The sequence below is a fragment of the Hirundo rustica genome, chromosome 1 (genome assembly GCF_015227805.2).
Source record: "Hirundo rustica isolate bHirRus1 chromosome 1, bHirRus1.pri.v3, whole genome shotgun sequence".
Lineage (NCBI taxonomy): Eukaryota > Metazoa > Chordata > Aves > Passeriformes > Hirundinidae > Hirundo > Hirundo rustica.
Genome location: NC_053450.1, coordinates 110,048,492 through 110,069,981, shown reverse-complemented (window position 1 = coordinate 110,069,981; position 21,490 = coordinate 110,048,492). Strand labels below are relative to the sequence as shown.

Genomic DNA, 21,490 nt, shown 5'->3' with positions numbered 1-21,490 from the left:
TTTGAAGCAGACTGTTCCCAAATTGTTCCATAGGAGCTGTTTCACACCTGAAAGATGCTTCAGTTTTGTGTGCACTTGTGGCAGGTGGGGCTCATCACTCGAACAGTGATGATCTCACACAGTGCCTGGTGCCAGTTTGCACTGTGTGATGTTCTGCTCCTCTCAGCCATGGCTGCAGCTGTGGCTAGAGCGCTCCAGTGCTGCGTGCCCCGCGTCACCTCTGCTCAGGGCCAGTGGCTCTTTGCCTCTTTCCTTACCAAGAGCACTTTAGCGTCTTACTGACCATACCAATAGGGGAAAATTTAAGGGGGCTTTTTCCTTTTACCTTCGTTAGGGGAAGAGACTGACATGCACAGAGAAAAGTGGTGCTATTGCAGTTCTAGATCCTGAAGCTGTAACTTTTTTTAACAATAAATTAGTGCTTTACAGGTTCAAGGCCATGGATTTTTCTTTTTTAAAGCTCAAAGCAGGTTTAAAAGGAACGGGCGGGCGGGGTGTACTAGAATTTATTTTAAATTAAGGAAGGCAGAGCTGGTAGCTGTAAAACCTCTTTTCCGTTGTCACCTTTCCCCCATCCCCTTTGCCTCCCCGCTCTCTGGAGGGGGGGTTGGTCCGCCGGGCTGCTAGGGGGCGCCGTCGCGGCCGCGTCTTGGCGCGCGCGGCCCGTCGCGGCCTGACCGAGAGGCGCCTCCGCCCCGCCGTGCTCGGGGCTCCGCTCGCCCGGGGCTCCCCGCCCGCCGTCGCTCCGCGCCCGGGGCCGCCCTCCCGCCGCCATGAAGCTCGTCAGGTGAGCGGGGGGGCGCGGATGGGGGCGGATGGAGGCGGATTGCCGGGCCCCGCCGGCGCCGGCGAGCCCGCGCGTTCAGGGCCGCTGCCCCGCGCTCTCCCCGCACCGGGAGCGGGCCGGGCCGGGCCGGGCGGGGGCCCTGCTGTGCCGGGCCGCGCTCCCGCCCCGGGGCCTGCGCAGGTCGCTCGCAAAGCCCCCCTCCCCTTTCTGGAGGGAAACCCCCGGACTGGATCAGCGTTTCCTTCCCGGGCTTGTAACGATTTTTAAAATGGTTCCTTCTTTGTGCAATAATGGCCGTTTCGCCTGGAAGTGGATGCTGGATCCGGCAGTGTGTCGCTCAAGCGTCCCAACTCCCGGTGGCCGTGGAGTGTGTCGCTGACCATTCCCAGCAGAATCCGAGAGCGCCGTCTGCGCCTGGGAGCTCAGGATGCAGGACTAAGTGCTTGGTGCTGTCTGTCGTACATGTACGGCTTTATGTGGAAGTGAACGGGTTTGGGGATTTTTAAACGCGTTTTTAATTCCCAGGTTTCTAATGAAGCTGAGCCATGAGACTGTGACCATTGAGCTGAAGAATGGGACGCAGGTGCATGGAACGATCACAGGTACGGCAGGATGGGAGGATACAGCAAATTATTCCCCGTTGCGTTTCGGCAGACAATTGCCAGCCGCGGCTTGAATGAGCATTTTGTCCTGTGCTCCCTCTTGCGGGGACCGGCAGGGGAAAATGCGGGAGACGGGCTTTGTAATTCATACCTTTGTGGGCGAGTGCGAGGTGTGTTTGTGTTGCGAAAGTGTCTGGATATTGTCGGGGGTTGCTGGGAACAGTGGGGAGTTGTAACCAGCCAGCTCTCCATAGGCAACCGCGAAAGTACTTGGGCATTTCAGTGGGTCACGGATTGCCTTTGATGCGTGGCCGTGGGTGAGTCCATCCGTGGCCAGAGATTTTTTTGTTTTAAAGGTTCTGCTGGGAGCTGTAAATTCACTGTAGTACTGGGAGCCTCTGAGCCCAGCTGCAGCTTTGCCTGCAGACAGGCTCAGGTTGGGGGAAGGAGGCAAACCTCTAAACCTTGCTAGGTAGTCTCTTAGAATTTTAGTAGCACAGTCATGGAGTTGATGCTGGGTTGGAAGGGACATTACAGATCATCCAGTTCTATCCCTCTGCCATGCGTAGCATTCCACTAGACCAGGTTGTTCAGAGCCCCATCCAACCTGACCTGGAGTGCTGCCAGGGATGGGGCATCCACAGCTTCTCTGGGCAACCTGTTCCAGCTGATGTGGTCTTAAATTGATTAAATTTTGCATGCAGGCGGTTCTAATCTAAAAAATAAAGTCAATTGTTTCTGTTGAGCACGTTTTTTTTCTTAAGGCAAATCTAGATGGAAATGTGTATTTGCATACGTTTGATTTCATGAGAGGCAGGTTTGAAAACCAGAGCCGGGTGTGGGATGCAGGGCAAAGAGAAGTCCTGGCCAAGAGAATCTGCTCCGCTGCTGCTGCCACAGCTGTGTCCTGTAGGTTCCTGATTACCAGGTGCTGCTTTGTATTGCTGAGCTGAAAGTTGCAGGGAATTCTGTGGGGTACATTATTCTCAGTTTAAAACACGTGCAGGCTATTTTGTTTGCTTTAATAACCTCAGTGAGGGACGTTGCTCTGAGAGTGCTCTGTGAGCTGCACTTAGAGACGTCAGATAGGATGTAGGTGGGGCATTGTGTTTAATAAGGCAAACTCTCACGGCTGAGCTGAGGAAGCTGCTGCATCTCCCTTCCTAAACTCAGCCCCAGGCAGCTTTCAGAAGTTCTTCTGCCCAGGCACTCTTGTGGGAGGAGGGGGGAAATACAACTCTTGTTAAGTTTGAATTTTATTCCACAGGATTGCTGAGGTGCTTTTTTGGCCAGTAGCAATCTGTGGGGATTTGGCAGAGTTCAAAACTGGCATTATTTTGCAGTCAGGTCCATCAGCTTTGGTTAGAGCTCATGAGCCACCTCAGTGCCCAATTGCAGCATGCTCTGCTGAGCCCCACCAGGTGGGAAGCAAACACACTGCAGGGCTCCTGACCTCCCTGCTCCTTCAGGTTTAATTGTTAAGCAAAGCCTCTCATTTTCTGCTAAGAATCTGTAAAAACATTGCACAATCTCCTCTTCCTTCTGGTGCCAGGGCAGGAGCAGGGATGAAGGGGCAGATTTTGTCTAATGTCTCTCACACCAGCCAAGGGACTGGGTCGGGTGAAGCTGTGTAAAATCTGGAAGGAGGGGGAGAGGATAGGAAAAAAAGGTTACTGTCATTTTGGTCTCCACAACTGGAGATCAAATCCCACATAAAACTCCGGATATGCAAAATAAAAACTTTTGGGTTTTTTTTTAATTGCTTCTCACAGATGTTACATAGTATATGCATCCAACTGAGATGCTGTTTCTAGTTTGGGATGTGCCTAATACAGAACAGTGTGCACAGTACTGATTCCATACAGTTCTTATGTACTGGCTGTTCTCAGAGATTGTAATAACCACAGTGGTTGTTCCTTGCAGTGGGGTATTTTATGTACTTTAATAGAAAAATTCACTCTGGTGTTGAATGTATTTTATCAGAAGGTAAATGTTGCTTTTGTGGTTGGATTTTCCTAAGGCTTACAGAAAAAAGAAATTAAAAAGATTATTTTTCCTCCTCCAAGGTTTGTTTTACTTCTTTTTAAAGAACCAAAGATTAGTATTAGCCTTCTGTAATAAGCAGTAGTTTATTTGTTGTTCAGAAGAGTTACTTTAACCATTTACAAAGCAGCTATTGCCACGACCTAAAGATCAGGGTAAAGATCTCTAACCATGAGGAGCTAAAGGCCCCTCATTGTAACTGGCATAATTCAAGAGAAAATAGAGATGTAGTTTCATTCTGTGACAGGCTGAAGTAATTCATGAGTGGTGGAAGCATGTCTTGATGAACAGAATAAATCTCATTTCATGTGCATCCTTAAAAACAAGAGACCTCATCCCTGAAATCAGGCTTGTGTTGTTTCAGGAGTGGATGTCAGTATGAACACGCATCTCAAAGCAGTGAAAATGACACTGAAGAACAGAGAGCCCGTTCAGCTGGAGACACTGAGTATTCGAGGGAACAACATCCGCTACTTCATTCTGCCGGACAGTTTACCTCTGGATACTTTGCTAGTGGATGTTGAACCAAAAGTCAAATCCAAGAAAAGAGAAGCAGGTGAGTCTGTGCTTTCCTAGTCTGTATTTGTTCTGCCTTTGTGTGCATTTTAGTACTGTGACTCTGAAGATGTCTGATTTGAGTGTCTGAACATCTGCATTCAGCATCGAATTCCTTCATCGCGGAGGGTTTGACACGGCACTGGCTCAGTCTGCTTTCCCCACCTCCTTGGCATCTGCACAGCTTCATTCACATGAAGTTGTGCTATGGCTTTTCATGCATCTATTTTTAAAAATGTAAATGTTTATCAGCTTGAGTAAGTCTTAGCCTATCTGAGCCTACATTTGGCACCCAAAGAGATTTACACTTCCTCTTCTCCAGATGTCTGTGTTTCCCCAGTTTGTATGGAGAGCTTCACACAGATAAAAAGTACAGGACAGTATCTCAAATGGTGCTGAACAGTTCACTGAAATTTGGTGGGGGATAAAAATGCTATCTCTGAATTTAAAGGACTTGAGAACCCGAGGGAATCAAGGCTGTATTCCAGTGAGCACATCTCCAGCTTTGGCTCCCAGTAGTGTTCCAGTCTCTGCTCTTCTGATCTTCCTGGATTTTTTTTTTTTTTAAGTGCTGCTGAATAGAAACCTTTTTCCTTTAGAGCCTAATAGTATAGACAGTAACTAAAGTTTAATCCACACTATTCAAGATGAGTCTCCAGTAAACCCCAGGAAATCAGCAGCAGTATGTATTTTGCCCACCAGTTAATCTGTGTGTTTTTAAAACACTGAGCTGTAAGCTAAAACACTGAAAGCTAATTGTGCTCTAAAATCATTTCTCCTGTAATTAGTGTTGAAGTACGTGGGTGTGCAGGGTGTTCTGCACTGGTGAAGAGCCTCGGGTGCGCAGCACCAAGTGCGAGCGCTGCGGCTGCTGCCTTGATAGGGAATAAGGGTAAAACTCCCGAAGGGGCTTTGCTCCTCTCAAGTTCATTAAAAACAATCTGACCACACAGAGAAATTAGTGTGGTTGGATTGCTTTTTTTCCTGAACCTCATGGCGTGGTATGAGCAAGAACATCCCTACTTGGTGTCAGCTTTGGGGAAAGCAGCCGTGATACCTCCGGTTACCTCCATTCGATGCTCCCTGCGTCCACGGTGTGCGGAAGCGCTCTCAGACCAAAGCTGTGCTGTGCTTTGCCTTCCATAAATGCCCTAGGGCTTCAGAAGTGTAAAACCCTTCATCAGTCCTCGGCAAGTGGTCAGGAAAGGGCAGGATGCTGGCTCGGATGTGTGTGCCATGTGTGCCTTGGGGCCAAGCATGCTGGTGCTTGGTGAGTACAGCTGCTGATGCTGTCATCCTCCAGCTGGGGTTGATGCTTCCATGGATTTTACAGGGTCAGTGTATTACCAGCAATATAATGATACCTTGCTTATGTCAAATGTGTCCTGTGTCTCTTGTCCTTCTGTCTTTTCTGCATTTCTAACCTATGCCCCGGAATAACTGTCACAGCCTGCTCCTTGAATGTGGGTGCCAGTGGCTGTCTCATAGAGAGCCTCTGGCTTTTACAGAATTTTCAGTATGTTTTTGAGCCCTGCACTCACAAACGTGTTTGAAATGAACCAATAATGTAAAGTTTGCAATGTAAAGTGTCCTTGCAACCTGGTGGGTCACATTTCTTTATGAGAGAGACATTCAGCAGTTGCTTGTGGCAGGCATTGTCCTATGATTCTGTCTTCCCTTTACAATTAAATAGCAGTAATTAAAACTGGGAGCACACAGTCAAGACCCTTGCCTTAGAATCACATCTGCAGTTGGCAGAGGCATGACTGAGACCAGTAGGAGCTGTTGGATGCTAGGATCCTTTCAAAATGCTGACCTTCCACATAGTGCCTGAGACAGGATGGGTTTGGGAATCTCACAGCATGTCAAAATTCACATTTCTCTCTAGAAACCTAGACTGTATATATGTATCTAAAGGAGGAATCCTAGTTTTCTGTCAGATTATCCAGTCATTTGGGGGCAGCCAACTGTTTTGTGCCCTTGTTTTCTGCAGTGAAACCAAGGACAGACAGTAGTCTCTGGAGGTTGTATACTGGAAGAACTAACACAAAAGATGAAAATACTGCCTGAAACTTACTGAGCATTAACAGACTTAATACCTAACTTAATGTCTTATCACAAGAGAGCAGTGTGGTGATTATGCTCAATAGAGAATGTTTTAATCAAAATGGAAGCATTCCTGGATCTCACTTGATTTTCCCTTATTCTTTTACCTTCCAAGTTGCTGGAAGAGGCCGTGGAAGAGGCCGTGGCAGAGGCCGAGGTCGTGGAAGAGGAAGAGGAGGCCCAAGACGATAACTTCTCGTCATGCAACTCCTGCCAAGTTTTGAGCAATCTCAGCTATTTTTTGTACAGGTCTGTTTATGGTATCCATTTTTAATAAACTGAAATGTGAAAAGGTGTTTTTCCTTTGTTAGCAAAGCCCAGGGAGGGAGGCAGGTGTGTCCTGTTTCTAGGGCTGTTGCAGACTACATGGATCTTGGTTGTCACTGTCACCCACCCCTGGAGACTGTACAGTTCCCTTTGCTTTTTGCCCCAGAACGAGAGATTGTGTTGTGCTTTAGCAATGTTTGAAATTAATCCCACTTTTCTAAGGCACTTGCCATCTTCTAATGGTTCCATAGTTAAGATGCTGTATTAAGAAGCCCTGTCCCATGAGTGTGTCTCTATTACTGTTCTTCAGAGCAACCTTTTCTAAAGTTCATAGATATAGTTTTAATGTTTTCTATTACATGAAGCTTGCAATTTAAACATGTTGCTTTCTTTATAAAACATTTACACAGGGAAATTAACCAGGTCCGTGGAACTGCTGGACTGTTACATCTGATGATTAAAGAATACCTGGATATGAACTTTGTCAAAGCTAATTATATGGCAGTTTTGTTTGGGTGGGGCTCATAAAGCAGCTTTATCACAGATACCTTCTAGTGTACTTAAAGTACATCCCTAGAAAATACAAAGTACAGCATAGCGTGCAGTTGCATACTGAAATTGGAAGCTTGCTTCTGAAGGTGGGAGAACTTGTGCAGCTCACACATATGTGTGCATATATATAGATATATGCATATATAAATATATATATTCACTGCTTTACTGGACACAAGTATAAAAGAAGCCATGCTGGCCACATTTATCTCCCAATGCCATCCTGCTGAGTACTCCCATGTAGGAAGGCAGTTGTCACATTCTCATAGCCAGACTTCAGCAGTTTCACCTGTTGATGAAATACAGACGTCATTTCGAACACTGAGTACGCTCAAATGTCTTGAATGGTGTGAGGGTATTTGCTGGTACGTTGGTGCAGGAACATGCTTGCTTGTTCATGTATCCGCACAGGCAGTGCTACATCAGTGGAAGATAATCACCTAATGTGTAATGGGCTGATGTGCTGCTTAATTTGTGCTAGCTTGCATTTTGTGAGCTGCTCTTCTCTTCTCTTCTCACATCTTTTACAGAGGCCATTTTAAAGCTTCATCTTGTTACAGAAGAGCTTTTTTTTTTTTTTTTTTTTCCCCCCAAACCATTGTGGAACCTCCCAAGAGCACTTTTTGGTCATTTTAGCACCCACCATTCTCAACTCTATAAATAGCTGCTACAAATAATGGTTGCTGCTGTCTTCCAGAAGTGCCCAGTCACTGGTGACGGTCTTCCCAAATGCAGCTGTCAGCTTTCACGCAACAGTTGAAACTCGTTCCCTCTTCAGTCTCTTCCTTATAAAAGTCACTAGTGCTCCCAGGGGTATGCACATGGTGGATGCTGCCACCAGCAACCCGATCACTGCCAGGGCATAGCCTGGGTAATCCTTGGTCACCAGCTGCCCCTGCAAGGGAGAAAAGCAGTGTTGGGTCTGTCGGATCTGTTCCCGAGTCGGGCCAGGAGCAAAGCTGTGTGTATGGATCTAAGCAGGGCCTCTCAGAAGCATTTTCAGTTTGGCAGCCCCACAGCTACCCTTGGTGTTCTTTGTCCAACCATACACACTGAAAACTGACAAGAACAGAGCTGCTAACAACAGGATTGGGGAAAATCCTCCTGCAGGCTTTGGTAAAGAGCAAATTTTGGCTTGATTTGTGTTTCTTAATGAGGTGGCTGGGTGCTGACCTCTGTCAGGTCTCTGTTCCTCTCCTGGAGCCTGTGGGCTCATGCTGACACCCAGTCAACAGGCCAGGCCCGCCATGAGTCCCAAATTGGCCGTGACATGAAAACAATTTTGTGCTTTGTTCCTGCATGATGGAAACATTTCCACAAAGGGTTATGAAACTAGTGTCTACTTATCCAATAGTAACTGCTCTGTGATAAATGCACAGTTCAGTAATCTTAAGAAAGGGTTCTGGTCATGAAGAAGAATGTATATGGAAATTAGAATTTTTTTTTTCCAACAGCAGCTCAGTTCTGTTAAAATACCACTAATTTTTTTCAAAGTAAATACACTTTGAAAGCAGAGGGTTTAAAAGTGTATTTTTAAAGATGATATTTATGTCTTCAACATGAATGAAATTTAAATCTGTGAAGGGTTGATTAAGAATCATAGAGGGAAGTTAGTTGATTTTACAGAATCATTACATCATCACTATGTCAAGTTTTCCCTGGTTTTCCTTTCTACAAAATTAAGGGATGACCCTAACTCCAGCTACTTACTTTCCGAAAGCTATTTTGTATTTAGGAAGGAAGCTTTGTATCCTTTTCAGTTTTAAACTAAGGAAAGTTTGAAACAGGAAAAAGCCCAAACTGAAAACTCTTACCTGTGTGGCATCCCATGCTTGGTATTGCAATGTTCCTGTGACGATATAGTCGGTGAGGTAAAAAATAAATAGGCTTATAATTAGCAGTGGACTAACAAAAGCCCACATAATTTTCCAATACCAGTTTGGCTTGCGTCCAATCATGGTGTAAAGATCTTTCTCAAATCTGTTCAAAAGAAAACCAAACATTTTTGTGAAGAACACCATAGGTGTATTTTTGAGACCGGTTACAGATATTCGATCAATACCTTGTTCTGAGTTACTTCAAAAACCACGTACAGGATCGAGTGTGGCAGATGAGAAAGGGGAGTACAATTCACCACAAATGAGCAGAGAATTATTGTCTGAAAAGCTGGCTCACCAGAATCAAGGTGAGGGGAAATCAAAAAATACAGTAAGGCTCCCAAGAGAATCCCAAGTGGCAGAGAGTAGCTAGAAATACGTACAGCCAGAAAGTTCTGCCTGAAGTGTAAGCTTGGGATGTTACTGATGTGAGCTGACAGAGAGAAGCAATGATGCTGAAGTGTTGTGGAGAAAACAGTTGGGTTTGTGGAGCTGTGTTCTCAGTGCTGTTACTTGACTGTTTTTGAGAAAGTACTAACACTGGGAATGGTACCTAAAATCTCACAGGAAACCTGGATCTGACTCAGAGGCTTTGAACTCATCAGGGAGGAAATACCCATGTTTGGGCCTGGACATCCTATGTGCTGGCAGACCAACAAAGCAAATGCTGAAGCCTTTCCTTTCTGCTATTTTCAAACACTTTTGCTGTTCAGAACTTCTCCTGATTCCAGAGCTTCCTTTTACACACAAGGATTGACTTGGGAGACAAACAATGTGCGAGGTGACCACCTTTGAAACCAGACTTACTGGCACTCTTGTGCTCGTGCAGAATTCCTGTCGTGGGAGGAGCAGAGTTTTGGCAGAAGTTGCTCCTGCAACCAGACAGGAGCAGGGAGCTGTGTGTACAACTCCTTAACCACCCCTTCCAGCAGCAATGGTGCCAGCCCAGCCTGGCTCCTCACAGCCCTAAGTCAAAGCCCTGGGAGGTGTCTGCAGGACAGGGGAGACTCCCATCCCCTTGCTGATCCTATAGCACTGGAGAAACGTTTATCCCAAGGCAGTATTTTTATTCTTGGCCCCTGGCTGCTCCCACAGCTGTCCCACTAGGAAGGAAGCAGGGCTCCAGCTTTTACCTCCTTAACCCGTAGATGTAACACACAGCGATGGTTTCCACCAGCACGATGAGCAGCAGGGAGAGGGTGGCTGCGTAGTCATTGAAGATGTCAAACCAGTAATTTCCAGCCTCCAGGGTGAAGATCAGGCCAATTATACAATTCATGAAACACACAACACCTGTGCAGATAAAACGGATCGTGCACATCTGGAAGTTTATGTAGGGAAAATACCACACTTCTTGTGACTAAAAAGCTGATGGCTTCCTGCTGAACAGCTTTCTCTGAGGGGAAGGATTTTTTTTCTCATGTGGAAAAGACCTGCCCCTTTGCATGTGTGGCTGCTGTTAAACTGCTGCTCCTTAGACCTGCACTGTCACAGCACATCACCCCAGACATGGTCAAGACAACCAAGTCTTAGCTACAGCCTCGTCACACGTGCATGCAGCATCTGCTGTGGCCACTGGGCATTCAGCTAAAAGGTTTTAAGGCAGGATAACTGATTTCCCTGCCCAGACAGGAGCACCTATTTCTTTTGACCACCGACTGAGGATTGGGATTCATGGTTGGGATGATACTGGTGATGTGACTGAAGGGCTACTTGCTGCAACTGTGTTGCCATTTGTACCCTCCCTTTGAGTTTCGCCAGTCCAGAGTCTAAAGAAGCTGGGCTGTGTCGGGAATCCTGGAAATGCACAGCCAGGCCTGCTCTAGTGCCTTGGGAGCTCCCAAGGGAAAGGGCAGCACAGGATGGGCAGGATTTCACATGGGCAGGCAAATCCTTCCAGCAGCACGTTTGTTATTCCCTGCTCCGTGCTAGGTCAGAGAGTGGATTTGCACTCCGTTCGGCAGCGGGACACCACAGCTTCTGCGCCCACACACGCACGCGTGATCGCCGTGTGTCCCGTGCTGCAGCCTGGCGGGTGCTTACCTGAGATCACCTCCTTGGGAAAGCGGGAGGCAATGACCCTGCTGTCGGTCAGTGGCGTGAGGATGGCAGCCGTGTTCCCCAGCATGCTGCCAATGCCCAGCATCAGCAGCATAAAGAAGTAGAGCACTGAGTACAGCTGGGGCACCTCCATGTTTTTGATCGCTTCAGAATAGACTATAAATGCCAATCCTGTCCCCTGGACAGCCTGATGGAGACAAGGGGAGAAAGCTGAGTTACAGGCAGCTCCTCAGCTCAATAAAGGACATAAGACAAAAGAGGGTGGCTCTGTGTCATGACAAAATACACAGCAAAGACAGGTGAGGTCTTCACCGTGTTATCCCAACTGCACAGACACTGGATGCTAATGACCCAAGCAAGCCCCTGCCCCATCCTGAGATGTAGAAACGATCCCCAGCCCTCCCCAGGCGGCTCCTGGGCTCACAGGGTTGGCTCCCTGGGCTCAGCGGGAGCAAAGGAGACACACAAAGCGGCAACTCACTGTGTCTAGTTCAGCTTCCAAGCTGCAGTTTTTAATCTGTGGCGCTAATTGGGCGTATTCCTGTGGGTAGGTGGCCATGAGGTAATCTTTCATCTCATTGAGGTTGTCTGCTGTTACAGAGCCTTCCTCCAGGTCAAAAGCATTCAGCAGCAGCAGGATCACCCTGGGAAGGATTACAGGAATTTAGTGGCTTTCAGGCCCAGAACACCTCATCCGTATTCTCCATTGGCCCTGTGGGGATGCTTTGCTGGCCCCGGGGCTTCAGTCTCTCTTAGTGAGAGCAGCACTTCCAGCACAGCATTGGGACACGGGCAGCCTTGTGCTCATTTGTGCCTTGGAGGGAGCAGCTCCTGTGCCCACACTGCTGCTCCCAGGCAGGTATTTTGGGTGCTGGCCAGTGCTGGCTGCTGTCTCTTTCCCTTTGCCCTGCGGTCTCACATCCACGCCCCACCAACGTTAAAGTCTTTTGGCAACAAGCAAGGACTAGCAGCTTGGTTTCCTCTCTGATCAGCACATAGATTAAAAGCTCTAAAAATATGAGTAAATGTGTAACTGCCATGGACCCTGGGCCAGGGACTGCACGCAAGCTTGCAGCTGCAGGACACAATCCTGCAGGCTGCTGGGCACTTGGAGAGCATCGCAGCCAAGGAGGCTGAGCTCCTGGAATTCAAGGGATTAGCCTTAAAAAGGGGGGTCTGAGCATCACTGCATTTATTCATCAGCTCCCCCACACTCTCTGGAGCATGGGCCAGGACGAGAACGCAGGGGAAATGTCTCTGTGACCTGCCCAGACAAACTCAGCCTCTTGGCCAGGCCTGTGCCTAGAAGCAGCACTCAGGTGTCAAAAGGCAAAGAGCTCTGACCTTTCATCTCAGGCTTCATTGCTTTGAATACCTCCTTTAGCTTTATTAGAGCACTATCAGCTCTGGTCTTGGGGCAGTGCTGGCAGTGCTGTGAGCTGTTATTTATTTATCTCCCCCCTCACCTGCCCCAGAACAGCTTGCAGCTGGAAAACCAGTGAAACGCCGTGCTCTTACTTGTTGATACAGCTCTCATAGTTAAAGGTCGCCTTGAAGCCGTAGATGGAGAAAGTGACAATGCTGGCAAATATGGAGGTGGTGCTGTTGATGAGGGACACGATGATGGCGTGTCTCTGGCAGTTGTTGCTGGGCTCGTTGTAGCTAGCAAAGGCAATGAGGCTGCCGAAGCCAAGGCCCAGCGAGAAGAAGATCTGCGTGGCAGCGCTGATCCAGGTCTTGGGGTTCGACAGCTGCTCCAGCTGCAAAAGCCAGACAAGAGAGCAAGACCATGAAGTTCCACAGAGTGCCCAGCACTGCCCCTTCCAGCCTGCAGGGATGGGGAAAAGGGCAAGGACGGGGCCTTTTGTGCACTCATTACAGGTCAGGGGTGCTTTTGGGCAGGGTTACTGCTCTGACTGAAAGTAATAGGTTATACGATAGGAAAGTCTTTTTCTGCAGGAAAAAGCAAGCAGCTTTTGGGCACCATGGCAGCCTCCAGCCATTCACAGCTGAGGTTTCCAGCTGCCAGACCTGTGCTGCTGCTGCAAAATTCAGTATATAAAAAAAAAAAAAAAAAAAAAAAAAAAAAAAAAAAAAAAAAAAAAAAAAAAAAAAGGACCAAGATCTTTTAAAAACGCACCTGCTCGGTAACTGATAACGTTTCCTGAAAAATGCAATAGTTTTTCTGTACCTTTGGTGTGAACATGTAGACGAGCCCATTCAAAGCTCCGTGAAGTGTTAATCCTCTGATGAGGTATATGATGAGAACACAGTATGGCAAAGAGGCTGTCACATAGACGACCTGGAGAAAGAAGGTAAAGACCTTAGTCTAAAGAATATGTAAGATGAAGCTAATCTGCTATGTCAGTCTCACTTTACATAAATAATTTCCATTATTGTGTTTGCTATCCTGTATTAATCTTGCAAGAAATATTATCAGACAAATCTAACTTTAGATTTACATTTTAGGAAAACAAGTTTTAATAATACTGAAGACCTGCACTATTGTTCCAAGTGTCTTCTCTTTGACTGGAAATCAAGCAAAAATCTAAAATATCTGCAGCATCCACAAACTCAGTTCTGCATCATTTAGTGGCATAACACCAGTTCATAACTCTCTATCAAAAACTCATTAGGCAAAAGTCATTCACAAAGAAGGCAAGCAGCGCTCGTGAAAGGTCAAAATCAAATTTGAATTTAACCAAATTGCATCAAAATTTAATTGAATCAGTTGCAGCAAGTTTAAGAGGTTATTCCTAATTTACAGTCTCTTGGCTTTCTGTATTTGGCTAAAACGATTTGGGGATTACAGCCCTCAGCTTGCTGCTTAGTCCAGGCTCAGCCAGGACACTGGGGTTTTTCTCCCCCCTTCCTCATAACTTCTGCTGTGAATAAAAAGCAAGCAAAAAATGTCCAGTAGACGTCTTGTTTTTCCTGCAAAGACCAAGGAATAGACATCTACTCTGCTGGGGCAGGCAGCTTTCCTCGTGGCCAGCAGCCTGACAAGTGCTTTTGCAGAGGGCTGGCTGTGTTCGAAGCACTTCTCTGGGTTATTTTTTCAGTATCACTCAATGTTTTGACCGATCCTGCTTCAGCTGCAACTTGGCCGGGCAGCAGAGGCAGCAGAGCTCGGTGCTCCGGGGGAGATGCCGTGACCCCAAGGCACAGCAGCCCTTCCTCAGTGCCTGCCAGCGCTCCTTTTCCCTCCCCACGGCCCGGCCGGGCCCGGCAGTGCTGTGCCCCTCTCTCACCTTGCCGGTGGAGGCGGTGCCGCGGAGGATGCAGAGGTAAACCACGAGCCAGGCCAGCGTCAGGCACAGCGCCTGCTCCCACTGCACGCTCCCGCTGGTCTCCAGCGACGGGGAGATGTTCAGGGTCTGGCGGTACCAGAAGTACTGCGTGGACGATGTCTTCTCACACTCCTCCTCGTAGCCCGTGCGGTTGCTGTTGAGGGGGCAGGTGGCCCATGGCAGGGGGTCCTGGCAGGAGGGGGCATGGAGTGAGTGCGGGCTGTCGGCACTGCAGGGAGAGCCCAGGTGCCGGTGGGGAACGGGGAGGATGATGGCAAGGGCGGCTTTCTGCCCGGGCTTGCTTCTCTCTGCCTGGTGCTGCCCGGGGCTGGGGATGACCCTCTCCCCTGGGGATTGCATCTTTTGACAATCTCCCTTGGGAATGACCCTCTCCCCGAGGACTGATCCCCTGGGGATGACCCTTTCTGAACCCCTACCCAAGGACCGTTCTGTCCCTCTTCCTTGCAGATGACCAGACTGATTCTCTCCCCTAGGACTGAGCCTCTTTAATCCGCTTCCCTGGGGATGACACTCTCCAATCCTCTGCCTTGGGGCCAAACCTCTCCCCTGCCATCAGACAGACCCATCCCAGCGTGCAGGACGCCCCAGCACCAAGGCACATGTGACCTAAGCGTCACAAGCCTGGCCTTGACCTGAATTCCATGGTGAGGAGAAGACAGTGGCCAGTGCCTCTGGGAAGACCGTGGAGGCGGACGCCACTGCCCCATTTTTCTCTCCAGCAAACCCCTGGGTTTTTAAAGCTTTTGACACCCCTCCACCTCCCCATTCCCAGCTGACAACAGTACCATGCAACTTCCAACACCAATGCAAAGCCACTGTGACCCTCCACAGCCACAGTGGGGGCCAAACTGGGCTGTTGGGAGCCCACACACCTGGAAGGAGTGGAAGAGGTACCAGAAGGCCCAGGCATTTATCACATTGTAGTACATGGAGAGGAAGAAGGAGACAACAACACTGGCAACTCCTGTGGGTATGAAGGGAGACACTTGGTCAGCAGAAAACCTCAAAATGCCCAGAGCTCCATGACATCTGTGGGGTGTGGAAGTAGTGATACTGCCATGGCTGACACAGTAGAAGCTTTGTCCCTGCACAGCCATGTACACAGGGCATGTCCCTGTCGCTGTAGTCACTGCCTCCTCCTCCTCCTCCCACCAGGACTATCCCGAACTGGATTTGATACTCTAGGCCCTGAGGAGTAAATATTCAATGTATCATTATAAATAACATGTATGCTTACGAAAACTAATGATAGTCTGGGTTTTCAGGGTAATCTAATAACATAAAAATGTAGCTAAGCGTGGATGTTGGTAAATGGTAGACTGGTCCAGTAGGAAATTAAGGCATCATTTTATCACTCATGTTGACCTTATTGAGAAGGTGCTCTTGGGGTCAAAGCCCAGTGTAGGCACCCCCAAGGGCTGGGTTTAGCACTGGCCTTCACACCATGATTTTGGCAGTCTGCCTTTGTGTCTAGATCCGAGGAATCCCCATTGCTGGGGTCTGGCCCCAGTGCCAGGGACAGGATCAACGCATGCCATGAGGTGTTTTGCTCAGCCGGGTGAGACCCAGTAAAACCTGAGCTCCCACCTGTGTCTTCTCTGAAAGAGAAAGCTCTCCAATCTAAAATCACCCACGTTAAAATAAAGATAGAAACTGAGAACATACCAACGCCGCAGAGGTAGGGGCTTATTATTTTCCAGGCGCCGATGCTGCCCTGCCTCATGCGCTGCCCCACGGCCAGCTCCAAGTACAGCAGCGGCATCCCCTCAGCAATCAGCATGATAAGGTATGGGATCAAAAAGCCACCTGTGAGAACAAACCTACAGTCAGCCTTCAGCAGGTCAGCAGCAAGATAAACACTGCACTGCTCTATTTGTGTTCAAGTCGTGCTGCCAGTGTCCCAGAGGCTGGCTGGGTCTGTGTCCTGGGCCTGTCCAGGTACCTTGAGCACTGAGGGCACGGCCCAATCCTGAAGGACAGCTCACAGAGGTTTCAGGCAGCGTCCCAGAGGCTGGTGGACGCTGACTGCCTGGGCACGGGGAATTTTCCGCAGGGACTTGGCAGGGCTGGGATTTCTGCTGTTAAACTGTGTTGGTCGGCACTGCTGTGTGGCAGCGCTACCCAGATGCATCCGGGAGGTTTGAGCAGTGCTGGGGGCTGGGGCTGTTAAAGGGTAACCAACCACTTGCCAAACCTTGTAAAGGATAATGAGACAAAGAGGACAAGGGAAAGATTTATTTCAGTGGTGGGGTGTTCTGTCTCACAGCCAAGGTGCTCAAAGAAAAGGTAACAGCAACGTCTGTGTCAAACAGAGATTTGAGTTACATATTAATTCTGGCCTTGCTTAAAAATAAAAAACAACCAACCAAAAAACCTGACAAAAAGCTCCCAAATCCCCATGCTGAGCTCACAAGCACCAGCAAATGAAAGAAGGCTTTTCCTCTAGGGCCCCACCTGTGGAAACAGACTCTGGGACAGAGGCATGGAGTCTCCGCCTGCGTGTGGCTGCTCATCCCTGCTTCCCTCCACATGGAGAGCCACAGAGATGCTCCTGTGGAAGAGGAACAGCAGGAATGGCTGACAGTGAGAAAAGGAAAAGAACCCTCCCACCTGGCAACCAAGATGTGCTTTGGCTTAAATTTCTGCCTGAAAAAAATAAAATCCTTGTATTTGACCTGGGGCTCACTTCAGAAAGAGCTGCTGACTGAGTCAAAAGCTGGATTTTTGTGAAGGCTTCCCTGCTTCCCTTTTTACAGCAAGCCAAAATATTTACGTAAATATCTCTTATTTAGGATTTAATCTGTGGCATTAACATTCCTTGCAATGGACTCTGTGCAGTGCTCTGGAGGAATGAACTCCATGCAGCGACTGAGGCAAAGACCTGGAAATAAACACCAAGCAATAATCCGGTTTATTCTGGGAATTAATTTCCCACCTCCCAGCTCTCTTGTTATTAACAAACCCTTTGTTAGTCTGTTAGATAACTTCCTATGCCGCAAGGGAGCTGTCAGAGGTTTAAGAGCTCCTGCAGCTGCTCTGTGCCAGTGGGGTGCGAGCTGCCCCAGCAGCCACTGAGGGAGTTCTGCCATGTACTATGGGGGAATCAGCATTAGGCCCTTGCAAAGGTTTTCACCCTCCCGGCAGCGCTGCCACATGTTTGGCATTGGTTGTGCCACCTGGCCAGGAGGAGAAATGCCTTCAGGCTTGTTCTTCACCCCAGTGTCCCCCCGCACCTGGGGGTGTCAGGGCTAAGCCCCTGTCCCTTGCTCTGCATCCTGTTTGCACACAGATCTTGCTCCTAGTGCTACTCTTCCCGAAGAGTAGAACCAAAATGTCTCGCACAAGTGACTCTGGGAAGCCGATAAACCAGCTCCTTATCAGCTGTGAATCAGCGCAGCTCTACTCAACTCCCTGCTCATTGACACCGGGCGTTGCTCCCTCCGGTGCCAGCTGTGTGCAAAAACCAGCCCCCAGGCCAGATCCCTGTAGTTGGCCAAAGGCGCGGAGTGTGCCCTGGCTCTGCTCAAGGCTCTGGGCTTGGCCAGGGGCACCCTCGCCCCTGCTCAGGCTCCTGCCCGGCGCTCAGGGGCTTCCTCGCCTGGGGCTGAGCGCTGCCGAACACCAGCCCCGCTGCAGACACAGCCCAGCCTGCTTAGGGACAGAGAAGCTGCAGCTACGAGGTTTGGATCCCTCTGCTCTGCTCAGGCCACGCTCCCTGCAGGAAAACAGGGAGAAGGGGGCAAACTGCTGATAAACAGAACTACGGGTTACAAAGTCTGCAAACACTCAGGTTACAAATACTCAGGTTACAAATACTCAGTATCATTCGCGATAAGGGCTCTACCGCCCTGCTGGGCAGGACAGGAGCTGGCTCTGTGCTTTACTACAGGGAAGATGCCAAGCAAGCTGGCGTCCCCCCTAATCCCAGCACCTGGCATATCCAGCTTTTAAATTCCTGAAATGATGTTCTGTATGCGCAGGTTTTGTGAACTCCTGGAAAACTACAGAATCCCCTTTGAGAGGGCAGTGAATAAAACAATTAAGAAGAGCAAAACCTCCTGTGAGGAGTTCTAATTTCACAGTAGAAAAAGCTGCCTTTCCCCACATAAATATAAGTGGTGAGGAGAAAAATAATGGAAAATATAATGGAAAAATATTCTCATAAAACACGCTTTTCAGAAAATACTTGGGTGTATCATAGAACTGTTTGTGTTGGAAGGCAGCTTTTAAAGGTCATCTAGTCCAAAGCACCTGCAATGAGCAGGGAAGCTTATTTAAGCTTCTGTTCAGGTTAACCAAATTTTCCAGTTTTGGTTACATTTCAGAGAATTTTCACCACCTACTACAATACGGATGGCCGGTTAAAAGAATGACACAAAGACCCCAAAATGTCTGAGTTTTGCGGTCTGGCGGGATGTCTGCCATGACAGGCTGCTAGCGAACTGATCACGTGCAGTTTCACTGTGTACAGAAACACATTTTAAGCTAGAATTCAGTGTCAGATATGAAGTCTTTACTTCAGTCTTTGCAGTAGGGGAATACACACAAAATTACAGCACATCTATCATTTCTGCTATCTAAACTGTCTAAAAAAGCTTCAGCCGCAGCAGCATCTATCTTCTACTGATACTCCACCCACCATATTATCTGGATTTTTCTGACCTGATCCCACAGGATAGCTCTGATGCAGTCCCAGCGCCGAGGTGGCTTTTCAAACAGCAGCATGAACCAACTCCTACCACCACAAGTGCATTCAGAAGATACAAGCCAACAAAACAAGCATAAAAGCAAAAAGACATCCCAGTGTTTCTTCCTGAAAGGAAGAAAAGGCAGGAGACCAGAAGGAGATGAGGCAGATGCTCATCATGTCCCCTAATGCAAGACTGAGACAAGTCCCAAACTATGACAACAAATGGAGTATGAGAAGCAGTAAAAAACTTGGTTGTCTTACAGAGAGCCTGTTTTTAAAGATTCTTCAAAACAGTGGTAGCTGTACACTAGAGGAGATTATTAATACTGGTCCTTAATCTAATTATCAGACTTTTGATTTCTAAAGAAGAACTGCTGTGGATTATATATGCCACAAACATCATCTTCCTTCAGTTTGGACCCAGGTGGAGGATAAACTTTCAGAGAGGGTTTTGGGAGTCTTTTTGGTTGGTTTATTTATTTTAGGAGGACAAATCAATTTATTCCTTGTTTTCAAAGGTTACTGGGAGGCTTTATCTGCAGAACTCCTGCTGAGTAAGACATTTCAGCCAACTTCAAGGCAGATCTGCAGCAAAGTTATCATCTCCTAAAGTAAGGCTTTGTATAAAAGACAAGATATTAACGACAGGTACTTGAACTAATACAGCTATCTTTAAGTTACAGTGTAATCATCTCCCTTTCTTAATATTTTCCAAGTCCCTAGAGGTGAACGTACAAGGACATGAACCAGTTTCTGACACCTTCAGAGTGATTCAGTGGGGCAAAAATATAATTCATTACTATTATGTGGATCTATATCACCCACTCTACCTCCATTTTTTTTAGAAAACATAGGTCTTCCCACTGTTTCGTTACACTTACAGGAAACAAATACCACTATATTGGGGCAGCTGTCAGGTAAAAGCTGAATGCTAAAGAATACATAAAATAAAGCCACCATAAAACGGATTGTACACCAACAGAAAGCCAGACCTCCTACTCTGCCCTGGACCTTGCTGGGTGGACAGAGCATTAACCTGGACAACATACTTCAGGACTTAAAGCTTGCCCCACTCCTCCTCGAGGGAAGCAAGAAAATGTAAACCACACTTACCTCCTCCGTACATCTGACATAAGTATGGAAACCTCCACACATTTCCCAGCCCCACAGCATAGGAAATGCAGGCGAAAACAAACTGTAGGGGATTGTCCCATAAGGGTCGGGATTTCTCCATTGCCTTCTTGCAGGCAGAGGTTCCAGCAGAGCCTCCTGCCTTCACTCCCTCAGGTACTCTGCCAGCCGTGCCTCACACTCCACGCCAGTCTGACTTGGAGGGGAGGGAAAGGCGGAGGAGCTATGCTTGCCAATTCCTATCAAGCTTTTTAATTACTAATCTTATTAACAGGCACATACTGAAATAGGAATGCTGGTAAATAGATTATAGACACACACAGAACTATAAAAATTGGTACTTTGGGTGAATAGCTGCTTGGGTTTGGACTGGCATTTCTGGGAAGGATGTGAGCTGAGGGATTTTTATCTACTCACATGCCAACTTGAAGCTGTGAGGAAATAACACTGGGGCTGCCATTTGGTTTTGGAAATGGGACACTCCTCCCCCACAGGACTCCCTTCCTACTGAGTGGAATTCATGTGCATGAGGCACCAACTTGAATTTGATTGCACAGAAGAGGGGTTCCTGCACCATTAGGACTGGGTTTAGAGACTGTCAGTGCTTTTAGGGTAAGAATAAACAGAATCCTCAGACATCCTATCACTGTGCTCTGGTGCTCACCTCAACCAGCACACTCCCCAGTTCCAAAAGTGGCCTTGAAACAGTCCTATCAGTCACACAGGTCCCCAGCCTGGTGCACACTTGACAACACTCAAGTTTGACCCTCCCAGAATACTGCCTTCCCTCTACATACTCTGCATGTGTGTGACAGTGGGAAACAGCCAGTCTCTTTTCACTTACCTTCATGCTCAAACCCCACTGCTGCAGGTGAACTTCTATGAGGGGTTGCTGTTTTAAAATATTTGGAAGCAGCAAGGACCAAATACAAAGGCCAGTGGAAAAAGGTGCCTGTGACCATTGTGGAGGCAGAAGGATCTAGGGGGCCTTTGGGTGCTCTGAAGGCACACTGAGGTGCCAGGTCTGAACATGAACCCTGTGTGTTTGGGCCCCTGCCAAAGTACACTTTGAGCTCTGCCACTTTGGACAGATCTCCCAGTGAAGGAAGCTGTAGCAATAAAAAGTAGCTGAGCAACTCTAAGGATTCAGCTCCCTTCCTCTTTTTAAATGGTTTTTTTCCAGGACACCTTTCAGGACCGCTTTACAAGTAAAATTTGCTCAGCTGCTGTCAGTCTCATTCCTCCAGTGCCAGGAATTTGCCCCCTGCCAGTTCTGTGTGTGCCGCTCCAGCATCCCATTGGGCACTGGCCGAGCCAAGGCCTCCAGCTGTGGGTACGGGTGAGAACCCCAACCCCGGGGCCTTTGGATGGGAGCCCAAACTGCACAGTGTGTTGTGCAGTGCTGCTGAGCCCAGCAGCAGCACTCTGGTGGACCTGCTGACCAGCCACTTGTATTGCCAAAGCCACACAGTGGGACACCACTTTTCTGTCTGCTAAAAAAGGTGATG

At 48.1% G+C, this 21,490-nt stretch overlaps 2 protein-coding genes across 3 annotated transcripts; one reads left to right on the top strand and one right to left on the bottom strand.

Annotated features, from left to right (window-relative positions):
• The first annotated feature begins 651 nt into the window (after nucleotides 1-651).
• On the top strand, nucleotides 652-6,839 carry SNRPD1 (small nuclear ribonucleoprotein D1 polypeptide). Its single transcript, XM_040074341.2, has 4 exons — nucleotides 652-787; nucleotides 1,313-1,389; nucleotides 3,797-3,988; nucleotides 6,209-6,839. Exons 1-4 carry the CDS (start codon nucleotides 774-776, stop codon nucleotides 6,283-6,285), a joined length of 360 nt encoding a protein of 119 aa, XP_039930275.1. The 5' UTR covers nucleotides 652-773; the 3' UTR covers nucleotides 6,286-6,839.
• Nucleotides 6,840-7,455: 616 nt separating this feature from the next.
• Nucleotides 7,456-20,123, bottom strand: SLC6A20 (solute carrier family 6 member 20). Of its 2 annotated transcripts, none has more exons than XM_040074331.2 (11): nucleotides 19,965-20,123; nucleotides 15,827-15,967; nucleotides 15,034-15,125; nucleotides 14,102-14,329; nucleotides 13,042-13,152; nucleotides 12,369-12,670; nucleotides 11,332-11,494; nucleotides 10,833-11,037; nucleotides 9,923-10,082; nucleotides 8,727-8,892; nucleotides 7,456-7,807 (listed from the first exon to the last, which is right to left on the bottom strand). In XM_040074331.2, the coding sequence occupies exons 1-11, from the start codon at nucleotides 20,083-20,085 to the stop codon at nucleotides 7,658-7,660; spliced, it is 1,839 nt and encodes a 612-aa protein (XP_039930265.1). In that variant the 5' UTR covers nucleotides 20,086-20,123; the 3' UTR covers nucleotides 7,456-7,657. The 2 variants fall into 2 exon arrangements, with proteins under 2 accessions (XP_039930265.1, XP_039930256.1); XM_040074322.2 differs by having other exon boundaries at nucleotides 12,369-12,610.
• Nucleotides 20,124-21,490: the final 1,367 nt, after the last annotated feature.